At 33.0% G+C, this 15,397-nt stretch overlaps 2 protein-coding genes across 2 annotated transcripts; both read left to right on the forward strand.

Moving 5' to 3' along the window:
• Window positions 1-268: 268 nt before the first annotated feature.
• On the forward strand, window positions 269-1,954 carry LOC139500468 (protein lin-41-like). The gene has a single exon (XM_071289205.1). The coding sequence runs from the start codon at window positions 269-271 to the stop codon at window positions 1,952-1,954; it is 1,686 nt and encodes a 561-aa protein (XP_071145306.1).
• A 10,110-nt stretch (window positions 1,955-12,064) lies between these two features.
• On the forward strand, window positions 12,065-14,570 carry LOC139501215 (uncharacterized). Its single transcript, XM_071290210.1, has 2 exons — window positions 12,065-12,132; window positions 12,767-14,570. Exon 2 carries the CDS (start codon window positions 12,769-12,771, stop codon window positions 14,446-14,448), a length of 1,680 nt encoding a protein of 559 aa, XP_071146311.1. The 5' UTR covers window positions 12,065-12,132; window positions 12,767-12,768; the 3' UTR covers window positions 14,449-14,570.
• The last annotated feature ends 827 nt before the right edge of the window (window positions 14,571-15,397 follow it).

The raw sequence follows: 15,397 nt of genomic DNA on the forward strand, positions 1-15,397 counted from the left end.
TTGTCAATATAATGGAGTTATATGCGACTGCCATACAAGTGAGAAGTTAAAGCAATTAAACCAGGTTCAATCCACCATGTTCTTCATACGCAAGTAAATGATTGAACCAAGTCAGGAGTATGGCAATTAGCCTCAATGCGTTTTGTGTGTTTAAGCTTATGATTATTGCATCTGATAAAGGACTTTTCGTTTTGAATTTTCCTTGAAGTTCGGTATTTTCTTATTTTACTTTGTTTTGTTATACATTTCTTTTTATATTTTAACAGCAATGGCATCAAATCCTACATTTTGTGGTATATGTGATCAACGTCATATCACAAAGCCTTCAAGCGACTGGTGTTCCGAATGTAACCAAGCTCTTTGTACCGAATGCAAAGATTTCCATGCACTTTCCAAAGCTTCACAAAACCATTCCACGATAGCGGTATCTAACTACTTAGCTCTTGGCTCCTCCTTTTCTCAAATAGAGGGACACTGCTCTGTGCACGACGAGAAATACCAATTATTTTGCCAACCCCATGACTGTTTATTATGTCTTTCGTGTTTAGAAGAACACGCGAAGTGTGAAGCCGTCGTTCCTATCAGTAGGTTAACCAAAGATGTCAAAACTTCTGAAAGTTTTTTGGACAATCAAAAGAGTCTATCGGACATCATATTAAATCTTTCAAAAATACAATGTCATCTAGAGGGAAATGTTCAGGATATTAAAAAACAGAAAGAATCATTTCTTCAAGAAATAATTCAAATAAGAGAACAGATTGACAGCCATCTGAATCAAATTGAAAACAATCTGAAAACAGAATTAGATAAACTAGTTGATGATCAGTGCAACACAAACATTGGCAAGACTTTGAAAGAGATACAAAAGGAGCAAACGAAGATGGAAAATTTTCAGCAGCAGATAAATGTCCTTAATGAATATGGATCAGATTTGCAAATCTTCTTTGGCCAACGAGAAATTTCATTAAAAACGGAAACCACCTATAAGTACTTGCAGGCATTCGAAGACAATGGTAGCTTAAATAAAATGAGAATTTCTCATAAGATTGATAGACTGATTTTCGCATTTTTAAAAGAAGTAAAGAGTCTATGCTCGATTCAGGTACAGAAAATTCCTAGTGGGATTGTCTTGGAGAGATCAAAACACAAACAGGCGCAATTAGTTGGTGTAAAAAAAAGTTCTATCAATGATATCAAACTCAAATTAGAACATACTTTCAAATTAAGGGATGATGTTAGCGGGTGTTGTTTTCTCCCAGATGGAAAGCTTGTTCTTTGTGATCGTTCGCGTAATGATAGTGTAATAATATTGCATCCACATGGAGAATTGATGTTTGAAACTTCAATGTCGCCAAGTTTTGCTTTTGATGTGGCATATAATGATGACAACACTGTAGCTGTATCATCAGACTACCCTTCCTACAAGCAAATAAATATTATAAACATAGATACAAAGACAATAAGGTCTATCCGTACTGAAGATGCATGTTCTGGCATCACACACAAAGAGGAATCACTAATTGTTTGCGTTAGAGGTAAAGGTATACAAAAAGTCAATAAACAAAGTGGGGAACGTACTTCTATTGTGTCCTGTAAATTAGGTTCGTGGTCTTATATTGTTTCTAGTGACAATAAACTATATTATACGAACAGAGATGACAATACCGTAACATGTTGTGATATGGGAGGTAATATTATCTGGACATTTAAAGACGAGAATGTATTGAAGGATCCTCGTGGTATAGCAGTTGATAATACAGGAAATATTTATACTGTCAGTAACAATAATAATACACTAATTGTGCTGTCTGCCGACGGACAAAAAAGAAGACAACTCTTATCAAAAGACGATGGACTTCACAATCCGAATGCTTTAGCTTATGACAAAATTAGAAATCGTCTTTGCGTGTTAAATTTAAAAAATGCCGGATATTTATTTGACGTAACATTTTGAAAAGAGTAGTTAAATGTGAAAAGTATGATGTTTGATTGACTGGGAGGATTTAGTGTGCATATGTGTATTTTGTGGAGTTTTAGTTGTCGTTTTCAATAAAGGCAACAGTAGTATACGGCGGTTCGAAATTCATAAATCGATTAAGAAAAAAAATCCTGGTAGCAAACTAAAACTGAGAGAAACACAACATAAACAAACCATTAAAATGTAACGCACAAAGAATCGAACTATAAAATAGCAATGGCCGTTTTTTTTTACTTGGTACAGGACATTTTAACCCCAAAAAAAATGATGGGATGAACCTGGTCAAATTTGTAAATAAAACTTGTTTATCATTTTCTTTATAACATACCTCATTCATACATTTGTCATATGAAAATCAAAAGTAACAGAAACAAGCAAACCAGAAGAGGCAGTTACATGTAAGCATACCACTCTACTCTAAATGGTCACAAACATAATTAACTCTAATAATTATTGGCTTATTGTCAAATTAAGCTTTGATTTGTTCAATAGATACTATAAAAAAATATATTGTTTTCAAATTAAACAAACGGAAACATAGATTATAAGTTGTTAACTTACTAGGGGTCATTTTGAAGTAAGACACGAAAATATGTTCAAGTATAAAACAGTAGCAACGGTGTGTTGTCGTTGTTGAAATCTCGACATTTCATAAAGATAGTACACATCAAATTGGAAGCATTAAGGCCGCAGAAGTTTTTCGTGATTGAAATTTTGTCAATCGATTACAAGAGACAATAATTGAGGGACTCGCATTTATCTCGAAACGGATCGAAGTCGGGCTGATAGACAGGCATAGCTTCTCCTGTTTAGCATACACCATCGTAAACAAAATGTCCCTAAAAGAACACAACTAACGAGTCTGTTTACTTATCTACAAATTGACAATGAGAGTCGGTTGAAAAAGAAATTACGACAAGAGATGATTTCAGCTTCCCAATTGAGGACTTTTTATTTTGATGTAGCAACCTGCATACGGAGTATATATCTCCCAATTGATACAATATCCCAAGGGTCGTATTTCCTATCATGATTTAGGTGGTTGCTGCTCACAAAAAAGCTATTAAACCAAGAGTTCCAAATGGTGAATTTGGAATCATGCCTTCGTACATTTTACAGACGCCATCATTGCCGTTTCACAGATGATATTGGATATATTCCTTACGTCGTAACTACAATCCCCTTCCCTTTTCATGAATATGACCTACCATATTAGAGTATTTACTGGGTTTGTAATAAAAAGAGCAACACAACAAGTGCACATATGGAGCAGGATCTGCTCACCCTTCCGGACCACCTGAGATTACCCCTAGTTTTTGATGGGGTTCGAGTTGCTTAGTCTTTAGTTTTCTATGTTGTGTGCTATTAATTGTCTGGTTTTGTTTAGCCATGACGTTGTCAGTTCATTTTAGGATCTACAAATTTGATAGTTCCTCTTGTATCTTTCGTGGGGATGGCGACGAGTACTCGAGTACCCGGGTACTCGCTCGGAAGGCCGATTACTCGAGTACAATTTTAGTACTCGGATACTCGTTTGCCTATTATACATCTTGAGATATGTCTCTTCACATTTCTACTCACTTTAGTTCAGTTGAAATATCGCCTTTGTAATACCAAATCAATCGATTACCCACATACAAAATGTGCATGTGTTTATCCTGAAGATACTATTTGTTATAGTAGTATACCAGCAACGTCCAATCCTTGAGAGTTAATTTACTTGTAACAAAAATTAGAAAGTCAAACAGTCTTTCGTCCGAAATTGTTGACCAAATCATATTTCAAAACAAGAACAAAATCAAAGTGACCTGTGGTGAACCCTACGTAACTGATTAGAGACATTTGTTAACAATGTTTGTACACGAATCAATACTTTCATTGATTAATAATTAACTCATCACAAGCCGTAAAACTTAAATTTGTTTGTTTATCAAGATTTCTATGTAAATGAGATTGGTATGATATGTTAATTTAAATTAATTTAATTACTCTGTTTGTGAAACTGAACTATTCTGAAACTTAACTATAATTGTTTAATTACAACTTATAGGTATGCGAAAAGACGAGAACGACATTCAAACCCAAAAGTCGAAAATAAACTGACAGTGTCATGGCTAAAAAAAGAAAGAAAATCAGAGAACTGATAGCGCAAAAAAAAACCAGAAAAAAAGTAAGACTGAGCAACACGAAAAAGCACAAGTATTTTTAAGTCCAATATTGTTGTTGACAAATTATTGGACAAGTTATATTTTAAAAACAAAATACCAACTCTTCAGGAACAGATGATACATATATCGTCTTCTTTGTCGGACTTTATATGCAAATATTTTTTTTTATTTTATTGGAATTTGGTTCAAGAACACGCACTCAAATAATGATTGATATTATGTTAGGTTGTTTGTAGAAACGGCGGTCACTAATTGATTGTTTACCCGACACAAAAAAAAACACCAGAGGATCAAGTTATGTTTGAAGTACATTTGTCTTTCGTTAGTTTATGAAAGGTAATAAAAAAATAAAACTGCTGCCCACCTTAAGTCTGAATAGACGTTTAAGATTTATCCGAGTACTCGCGAGTACTTGAGTATCCTGATCGAGTATTCGAGTATTAAATTTCAAATCTTTTGACATCCCTAATCTTTCGCCTCTCTTTTGTAGACAAAACTCACGTCTGGTGCAAACATAAAATTTCAATCCTAGTATCTATAATGAGTTTATTTAAAACCACTTGGTCGATGCCACTACTGGTGGAGTTTTTATTCCCCGAGGGTATCATCAGTCCCGTAGTCAGCTCATTTGTGTTGACATGAATTGATATTGATATGATCATAATTATAAATTAACTGTTTACAATAGTTTTAATTTTTAAAATACTTAGGCGTTAATTACCTCGGAAATAGATTACCTTACCCATATTTTCAAAACGTTTATGATTTTTTTTATGCTTTATGCTCTACAAATTCGTTCTTTATTTCGCCCTTTTTCACTTATTTTTTATTCGAGCTCTACTGATGAGTCTTTTGTAGACTACATGGACATCTAGCTCAATTTATGAGTTGATGAAGTTATCGATCGATTTACGGATCTGTTATATTTCTGTCGACAAAATAGTGATGGTGACCTTTAAACGTTAAACCCCTGTTTTATTTAATTCATTAGTTATTCCACATGCACAAAACTTTTATTTCATTTTGTCAGATCTTGTACACTACAAGATAACGTAGATAACGACAGATTATAGGACCTTACGTGAACATATGTGTATAACTTCATTATCTTATCTACTATACATTTGTAGGATTATAATTGGTTCAAAGCAACCGTGTGGAGACCGTACATATTTCATATTAGGTTAGCAGATTCCATATAAGGTTATTAAGGTTCCATATTAGTTTTGTAGGGTTTCATATTAGATTAGTAGGGTTCCATTTAAGGTAGTTAAGCGGGGCGTATTTCAATACACGCGCACTACAAAAGTCTAAAAGTCTGAAAAGACCAATTTTTGTCTTAATTTGCATGAATTTTTACTCAGCATTCTCCAAAAGTATGATTTAATTTTTCTTGGCAAACTCTCATTTATATTAAGTTCGTATGAAATTTACTCGACAAATTCTCGACATTCTTAGTATGGTCTTAAAATGTCTTGACAAATTCTTGACATTTGAGTACTGTCTTAAAATTCTCGACATATTCTCGACATTCTTATTTTTTCTCAGTATGGCTTCACATATTCTGGATATTTTGAATTGTGTCTTAAATCTACTTGACAATTCTGAGTTTTCATAGCATGATCAATATACATCATATAACTTTGTCTTTATTTCTCTTTATATAATGTACAGCTGTTTCATGTTACACTTGTTACAACACAATCAAAAGTAAGGCATGTAAAACAATTGATATTTTGGGTATATATATACAAATCTTGACGAAAGATACCAAAGGGACAGTCAAACTCATAAATCTAAAACAAACTGACAACGCCATGGCTAAAAACGAAAAAGATAAACAGAAAAACAATAGCACACACGACACAACATAGAAAACTAAAGAATAAACAACACGAACCCCACCATAAACTAGGGGTGATCTCAGGTGCTCCGGAAGGGTAAGCAGATCCTGCTCCACATGTGGCACCCGTCGTGTTGCAAAATGTTATCATATCAACAACAAAAAAGATATAAGTATGTTATAATTGCATGCTACCATTACTAGGTACATTGTCAATCAGATATACAATAATTTAAATATTGTTTTAAATAGATAGCGATCTAGTGCAATTTGACTTTAATTTCTTAATCTGCTTGATTTCACATTACAGGTTAAAAATATATGTTGATCATCGTTTTTAAACGAATGTTTGGGGATCGTATCAGTCAATCAATTGGTTTACCCTTGTTTCACTTTAAATGTTGACATTATGTCCTTTTGCTAATTGAACACCCCTTATTTATGAGTAACACATCTTTACTTAAAGGGATAATCTGAAGGTCACATGACCTAATTGTAAAATAATGAAGCAAACTGGCTTCTAAAAGCGAATAATTGTTTTACTATTTAACTGTCATTTATGATTGCGATAAACAAAACAAAGAATATAGCACATGTTAACATTTTCATAGTAAGTTTTCTTCATGCTTATCTTGGTTTATACAACACCTTTAGCTTCTAAGATGCACACGTATAGAACTGAAACTATATCATTTAAAATCTTTGCCACATGTTGATTATCTGTTTATCTCCTAACTCTTTCTTGTGTTTTGGTCATGCTTATCCTGGTTTTTACCACCCCTTTAGCCTCTAAGATGCACAAGTATAGGACTGAAATCATATCATTTAAAATATTTGCCATATGTTGATTATCTGTTTGTCCCTATCTCTTCCTTGTGTTAACTTAATGTTATCTCCCATCTTCCATGTGTTTATTTAATGTTTGTCCCACACATGCACGTGTTTGGTTATTTAATGAATGCCCCCCACTTCCACGTGTTTATTCAAGGTTTGTCCCCCCCACATCAACGTGGTTATTGAATGGATGTCCCCTACTTTCACGTGTTTATTTAATAGTTGTCATCCACGTCAACGTGTTTGTTTAATAGATGTCTCTTAAGTACACATCACTGACAATATTAATTTCTTCAAATTGCTTTTGTAATGTGAAGTTAAATTTCAATTTTAACAAATTGTAAATCATTTTTATTACAGAAGTTGTTTTCTCCGATTAATTTCAAAATCAAATATTATCTTATCATCTCGTTATCACACAACGATTTGATTCCATATTAATTTATGAATACATTGGAGGAAATTAAGATAATTATCAAGTTATTATCATTTTGTTTTAATAAAAGGATGACCATATTTATTTACAGACGATGCTATATTACAGTTTTATTATTATTTTATGACATATTCCGAGGAAATTATCATTGTATAAATAAAGATTCTGTTTACCCATTTAATTGTTTTGTGATTCTGAATTTCAATTACGATCATAATTTTACTATATCAGATACATATCTGAAAGATGTCAAAAATAAAATCAGTAGTATGCCTACAACAATAGCTTTCTTGTAATGGATATAAAAGGACATGAACATTGTCATTTTATTCAGAAATCAATTAAAAAGAGTTTGCCTGATTACATATTTATTCTTTCGCAGCGCCCCCTCTAATTGAACAATGAATAGATTTAACACAAGAAGTAAAGCAAACCTATCTTGATGACTTGAGGAACAAAAAGTCTACAAAAAAGCGTAAATTTAATCATAATTTAGAAGAAAAAAAATCATACTTAACTATTTGACAGTGTTAGTACAGATAATTCCTCGACCTACACTCTATTATTTTCCATATTGCACGTATAATTGCTGTTATGAAATGAATGATTTTGTTTCAAAGATAAATAGTTCACGTTTATCATTTTATTGTACAGCAAATTATGGTATATTTGAATATGAATTCCTGTAGATATAATTTTCGCCTAGTCTTTATCTTATATACGTGATTGTACGTTTTATACACATTTTTACCGTTCTCCTGTTTCAATGTTTTTCAATTAACGCAATTATTATAATTACGCAAGTTTGAATGCCAACATGTTGTAGCTCTGTGACAAGAAAAAAAATAAAACCAAAGTTATAACTTACAAATTTTCGCGCCCCGGGCTTTTCTGTCAGTTCTTAAAAGTTTCATCACGCATATCAAAACAACCATAACCATTGAAAGCAATGAATATCAAAATGCTTTTATCCTTACCTAATGCACCTAATAAGATCTGTAGTAACTACAATTTCATTTAAATGTAACTTAAGATAAGCATAAGCAGCACGACGGGTGCCACATGTGGAGCGGTATCGGCTTATCCTTCCGGAGCACCTGATATCACCCCGAGTTTTTGGTGGGGTTCGTGTTGTTTATTCTTTAGTTTTCGATGTTGTATTATGTGTACTATTGTTTGTCTGTTTGTCTTGTTCATTTTTAGCCCTGGCGTTGTCAGTTTATTTTCGATTTATGAGTTTGACTGTCCCTTTGGTATCTTTCGTCCCTCTTTGACTAAATATGGAATTTTAAGATTGTGGTTTGAGCTATCTCTATGGATTAATAGTTTGCTCACACGGTAAATGAATATTTATCCCAAAGTATGCGCTGATAGCATGTGTTCTGTGGCATTAAGTAAAGAGTAGTAGCTTATTTGGAAATTTGAAATGTTTTAAAAAAAAAAAAAATCGGGCATAATGTACTCTAACTGGTTAATTATTCTATGTTTTTTAAACATAATAAACAAGATCAGATACGATTTGTGGCTTCAGAATGTGATACGGTCAATGATTTAATTGTTGTAGACTCTTTGTAACCCAATATGAACAAACAAATGTTTTTTTAAAACATGGCACGGTCAATAACTTGACAATTCATTAGAATAAACAAACGAAGAGAATATAAATGAAGTCAGATGATATGTGTATCTAAAAAACATTTCAATTAAGATTTATTGCACCTGTTTCGTAATGATAAAATATTTCTAAACTAAAATTAATAGATTTTCTCGTTGTTTGAGTAATGGGGATTTAATTACTGGCAGTTTTATTCACTTGTCGGTTGGTATTACCATTTTTATTATTTTCAGAATAAATTCAAATAATATCAACGGTATTAGATGTAATTTTATATTTTTTGCATTCCATATTTGATTGCAATTAAATTTTGTGAAAGCTTATCCGCCAAACATGTTATTCCCTCTCTGATACTTTTATTATTTTGTTTATGTGTCCTACTTACGGTATTCTATGGATTTAGTTGACACATTGACACGATTTTGTTTTAACTGTTCTATAATGGTTTTTAAATTAAGTACAATTAATTCTGATATAAAAAGGGGGAATGATATAATGGGACCAATCAAAATCTATGAATTATGATTATTGTATACCTTCAAAACTACTTTGAAAAATCTAAGATATCATGAAATCACAAACACTCGCTCAAAGTTACAATACAAATATATTATAATTGTGTAGATTTTAAGTTGATAAGTTACGTAATTTTACTACAAAGTATGACTGCCACTCCCTCTGGTGAGTTGATCATTCAACTGTTTAGGTCGTTTTATTTGTTTATGGTATCAGATATTTTGTTGTTGTGGCTTTTTTAGTCTCTTGAGTTTCTGATAAGCGTTATTCTTCAAATATGCGTCTTACGCAAGAACGTTTTTACCTCATTAAATTTCGTGTCTCTCAATTCTGAAACTTATTCTTGCGTGTTTCGTCACAATTAATTAAAATTACATTATTATTCTTACATAAAACTGATAACGGCTTAATATATTAATTGTTTCTTTGAAATATGGTCATGAAATAGGAGAAAACATACTTTCATCTGATGTCTTCTATCACGCTGTTTGACAAAATTATCCTGATGAAATTCAATTAATTGGTTGTAAATGATTTTTGCAATGTTACATGATACAGGAATTACTATTTACTAATTATCATTAAGTCTAAAATCACCTTGACGCGTGCTTCTCTAGCTTTGAAAGCGAAATTTTTTATTCGACGTAGATACAAAATGTATCACTTTCGATAGAAATTATACTTAATAATTCAAACTAAAGATTCAATTGAGCGTATTAAAAATGCATTAAAAAAAGAAAATGAAAAAGTATTTTCGTTCATTGAAAATCCCGTCAACAATTACAAATTAAATAATTTTTACAACGATTTTTCCCTTTAAAAACTTATCCAAGATCTACGTAAACCTAATTTCCAATAGTAAAACCTACAATTGAGATAGGTCAGGCCTCAAATTAAATCTCGAATTAAATACAGTTCTCTCAGTTTTGGTTAGTTGCCCCGATTTTGTTTTTTTTTCCATGGATTTATGAGTTTTGAACAGCGGTATACTTCTGTTGCCTTTATTTATCTCTCATACTTTTTCATATTTATTTTTCTTTCTTAAATTTGTTTTGCAATTGTTTAGTTGGCACACAATGTATAGACATCTGTGTATTGTTGACAACAACTTGGTGTTCTCTAAATGTATTTTAGGTGTCATGATTTTCCTGATAGAGGATTGCTGCTCACAAGGAGGCTATTAAACCAAGATTTCCAAATGGCGAAGCTGAAATCATACCTTCGTAAATTTTCCGGGCGCCATCACGAGTTGGTTGACCGTTATGGAATAACCGTTTCACAGATGATATCGCATATGTTCCTTATGTCGTGAATACAATACCCTTATCTTTCACGAATGTGACCTACCGAATTAGACTATTTACCGGATTTGTAATAAAATAAGCAACACGACGGGTGCCACATACTGAGCAGGATCTTCATACCCTTCCGGAGCACCTGAGATCACCCCTAGTTTTTGGTGGGGTTCGTGTTGCTTAGTGCTTAGTTTTCTATGTTGTGTCTTCTGTAATATCCTTTGTCTGCTTATCTTTTTATTTTTTAGCCTTGGTGTTATTTTCAATCAATGAGTATGACTGTCCCTCTGGTATATTTTGTCCCTCTTATGTTGAGCTGCTGTCATCTTTGCATTTAAACTACCTCTTATTAACTTATATTAAGGGCATATCCAACAGTTTATTTCTGAAGGTGAGATTTTTTCCCCGTTAAGATATATAGGCAATTTATACCTGCTTAAATCAAATATGAAATAAAAAGATATAGCTGCATGTGCTTCTTTTTGAGTAAAATGAGGTCGAAATTTCAGATATTTGCTTAATATTCGGATTTGTGGACGTATTTTACCTCCCAACAGAAATGCATATTTTTTTTTGGTTTTAAAAGTTAAACACAAGCTGTTTTTTTGTTAAATTCTTTATAAGTTCTCTTTTAGATATGTATCCTATTTAATGGATTTTGTTTAGAAATACCTAAAAATTATCAAATGGTCATGAATGTAGAAAAAAACGTCATGTTTTGCTGTATATCTATCAATTTATATAAAAGAAAAAATCATTGACTTTTTCAAGAAATTTGGTGCAAATAATCTTCATACGTAATCAAACAATTTTTTTTATAAAAAGAGGGGTCCATGAACTCGTATAATAGTCAAATCAGTTGGAATGATAAAAATCAGTTGAAAAATGCATCTTTAACCGATATGTCACAGTTTGACGTCGCAAAAATAACATTTTACGTTAGCAACGTCATTACCTTCCCTCTAACTGTATCGTATGCCCTTAAGGCACTTCCTTATGTAACATCCGATCAATATTATGTCACAATTATTATGTACCTATAGAACAAGATTTGCATACTTTAAAATTGAGTTCTAAATTGGTCTTCAATATTGGGAATGTTGAAATAATCATTTTCAATTAAAATAAATACAGATATACAATGAGAGTTTGACTCCAAATGTGTTTTGTCAACGAATGCACCATCAGTTGTCTTCAAAAATCAATTATCATAGTAATTTAAGAGGGACGAAAGATACCAAAGGGACAGTCAAACTCATAAATCTCAAACAAACTGACAACGCCATGGCCAAAAATAAAAAAGACAAACAGAAAAACAATAGTACACACGACATCCCGCCATTATCACTGTAAAACAAGAGTTATCAGGTAAACAGTACGTCATACGGTCATATGAATAAACGACTTCCTTGTTGATATTCCGGCAACATCGTAAGGTAAACAAAAGGTACGTGTTTAAGTAGCATAGAAACATTTTGGTGTGTGTATAAGTGTGTGTGTATGTGTGTTTATTTCCGTCGTAAACTGATATGTCAGATTATTCTAAATCCTCATTCTTTATTCTGCTGTTTCAAAACATGCATGGTGACTCATTTATATATAAATATATATATGTGTCTTAAAATAGCAACAATCAAAATTTATCTAGGCGTGGATCAGTTTGAAAAGAGATTTATTACATCACTGCTGTATAGTTGTATACATCTTCCCGCCCCCTCGTGTCACTTAGTTCAGTCGTCTTAATTAGCTAAATAGATCGACTGGTCACTTAGTAAAGTATACTTGTCAGGCAATTAAATGAAACTATTTTGTAGAAAATTAAAACATCTTAAGCGTGTTTTCCCTGTAATTTATAGTTTCAATCCTGAATCAGCCAAAATAAGGCTCCTAAATCTTGAACCAATCATAATTTCTCAAACATTTGGGAATCCGTCATATCCATACTCTCCCATGAAGTCACTCTTGTTCGAACATATTTACCTTTTAACGATTTCTAGACCATAGGCCACTTTTTTTGTCAGTTACCCACCCGTTGATATAGTGTAAGTATGCGTAATTATCGTCTCACCTTCTCTTTTCAGCGATGGCATCAAATCTTAAATTTTGCGGTATATGTGATCAACGTCATCTCACAAAGCCCTCAACTGACTGGTGTCCCGAATGTAATCAACCTCTATGTGCCGAATGCAAAGATTTCCATGCACTTTCCAAAGCTTCACAAAACCATTCCACGATAGCAATAGCAAACTACTTAGCCCTGGACTCCTCTTTCCGCAAAGTTGATGTACACTGCTCTGTACATGATGACAAGTACGTACTGTTTTGTCTAACGCATGATTGTTTACTCTGCCTGACGTGTCTAGAGGAGCACACAAAGTGTGATGACGTCGTTCGTATCAGTAAGTTAACCAAAGATGTCAAAACTTCCGAAAGTTTCGTTGTCACTCAAAAGAGTCTATCAGAAATCATATTGAACCTTTCAAAAGTACAATGTCATCTCGAGGAAAATGTTCAGGATATAAAGAATCAAAAAGAATCAATTCTCCGGGAAATAGCTCATATTAGGAAAAAGATCGACAGCCATCTCGATAAAATTGAACAATCTCTAAAAACAGAATTATGCAAAGAGGTTGATAATCAGTGCAATAACATTATTTGCAAGACTCTGGAAAACATTAAAATAAAGAAAACAAATATAGAAAAATGTCAGCAGCAAATGGATGAACTGAAAAGATATGGATCAGATCTTCAAACGTTCTTTGGTTTGCAGGAGATATCAGCAAAGACAAGTACTACTGACCAGTATTTACAGACATTAGATGACGATGGCAGCTTGAACAGAGTGACGATTTCCTGTAAAATTGATAGAAAGGTTTCAGAATTTATTGAAGAAGTAGCAAGTTTAGGGACCATACAGGTGCAGAAAGTTACGAGTCAACTTATCCTAGAGAGATCAAAAGACAAACATGCACAGTTAGTCAGAAACAAATCTACCAATGCTATCAAGCTCAAGTTGGTGAATACTATCAAATTAGATGCATGTGTCACCGGATGTTGTTTTCTTCCTGGTGGAAAAATTGTTCTTTGCGATCGTTCAGAAGAGAACCTTGTACAAATATTAAATCAATACGGAAAATTTATTTTTGAAGTTTCCATAACCCCCTATTTTGCTTTTGACGTTACGAGTATTGATGACAAAACTGTAGCTGTATCATCAGACAATCCCAACCGGAAGCGAATTAATATCATAGATGTGGAAACAAAAACAAGGAGGTCAATTGCTACTGCAGATAAATGTTATGGAATTACACACAAAGATGGATCACTTATTGTTTGCGTCCAAGGGAAAGGACTACAAACTGTCAAGACCCACAGTAAGGAAAGTACTACGGGTGTACCATGTGATTTAGGTTCTTGTTCTTATATTACTTCCTGGGACAACAAAATATATTACACGAACAACAAAAACCACACCGTAACATGTTGTGATACGGCAGATAATATTATCTGGACATTTCAAGACGAGAATGTATTGATGGATCCTCGTGGTATAGCAGTTGACAATGCGGGAAATGTTTACATTGTAAGTAGCAGTCAAAATAAACTAATCGTGCTTTCAGCCGACGGCCAACAAAGTAAACAACTTTGGTCAAAAGACGACGGGCTTGTGGAGCCATATGCAGTGGCCTATGACAAGATAAAAAGTCGTACTTGCGTTTTTAATTTGCAAAATAACGGATATTTGTTTGACGTAATATTTTGAGAGAAGATTGAAGAATGACTTACTATTGCTTTTTTTTATGATATTGTGTGTTGGTTATAGGGAATTGTGTTTGATTTATCTCTTTTTCATCTCTGTATGAATAAACATATGTTGTTCCTTAAGAGTTTTTTTTTTTACATTAATCATACCTTAAAAAATGGGACCCATAGTGAAAAATCAAGAGAACAAAAAGGGCAACATACAACTATTTACTGGCATACCATAGTTTAGGCTAATTGTCAAAAATGAAAGTCCGTTTTGATTGGTTCATTCAAAATTGCCGAAGAACACTGTGTTCAAATCAAGCAGACAGAAACGTAATTTTTACTTAATGGTTACGTGTTGATTGATTTTAATTAATGAAAGCATGACGTTTCAACATGTTTTGTAAGAAGCTTACAAAAGAACAGTATTTAACTGTTGTTGACCGTTGTTGGAATCTCGTCGATGTTTTAGGAATTTTCATATCAACACAATAAAACAAAACGAGTAAGAACAAGTGCGACTATATGATAAGCGTGTCTTGTCTACTTGTATCGTTTATTTCTGTCAACGAATTTTGGAGAAGACGTTAATAAGTTGAAAAACTTGTGTCTAATCCATTTGTCTTTTGGAACAATAAAATATGTTGAACTAAACTAGCGAATTTGATTTGTGATGTCGACTTCAGTCATTTTGGCTCCCAACCCGACTTATCTACTTCCATAAACACAACCATGTTTATTAACTTTGCCTATTCTAAGAAGCCGATCGCAAGTTGTATATCAATTAACATATTAACATGATATATGAAGTGGAAGGGGTTTCTTCTATGTATTAGATGTAAAATTGAAAATTGAAATGGGGAATGTGTCAAAGAGACAACGACCCGACCAAAGAACAGACAACAGCAGAAGGTCACCAACAGGTCTTCAATGCAGCGAGAAGTTCCCACACCCGGAGGCGTTCC

This window comes from Mytilus edulis, chromosome 13 (genome assembly GCF_963676685.1).
Source record: "Mytilus edulis chromosome 13, xbMytEdul2.2, whole genome shotgun sequence".
NCBI classification, from domain to species: domain Eukaryota; kingdom Metazoa; phylum Mollusca; class Bivalvia; order Mytilida; family Mytilidae; genus Mytilus; species Mytilus edulis.

Excerpts from the sequence above, each read along its gene's own strand:
- LOC139500468 (XM_071289205.1), top strand. The coding sequence starts at position 269 with ATGGCATCAAATCCTACATTTTGTGGTATATGTGATCAACGTCATATC.
- LOC139501215 (XM_071290210.1), top strand. The coding sequence starts at position 12,769 with ATGGCATCAAATCTTAAATTTTGCGGTATATGTGATCAACGTCATCTC.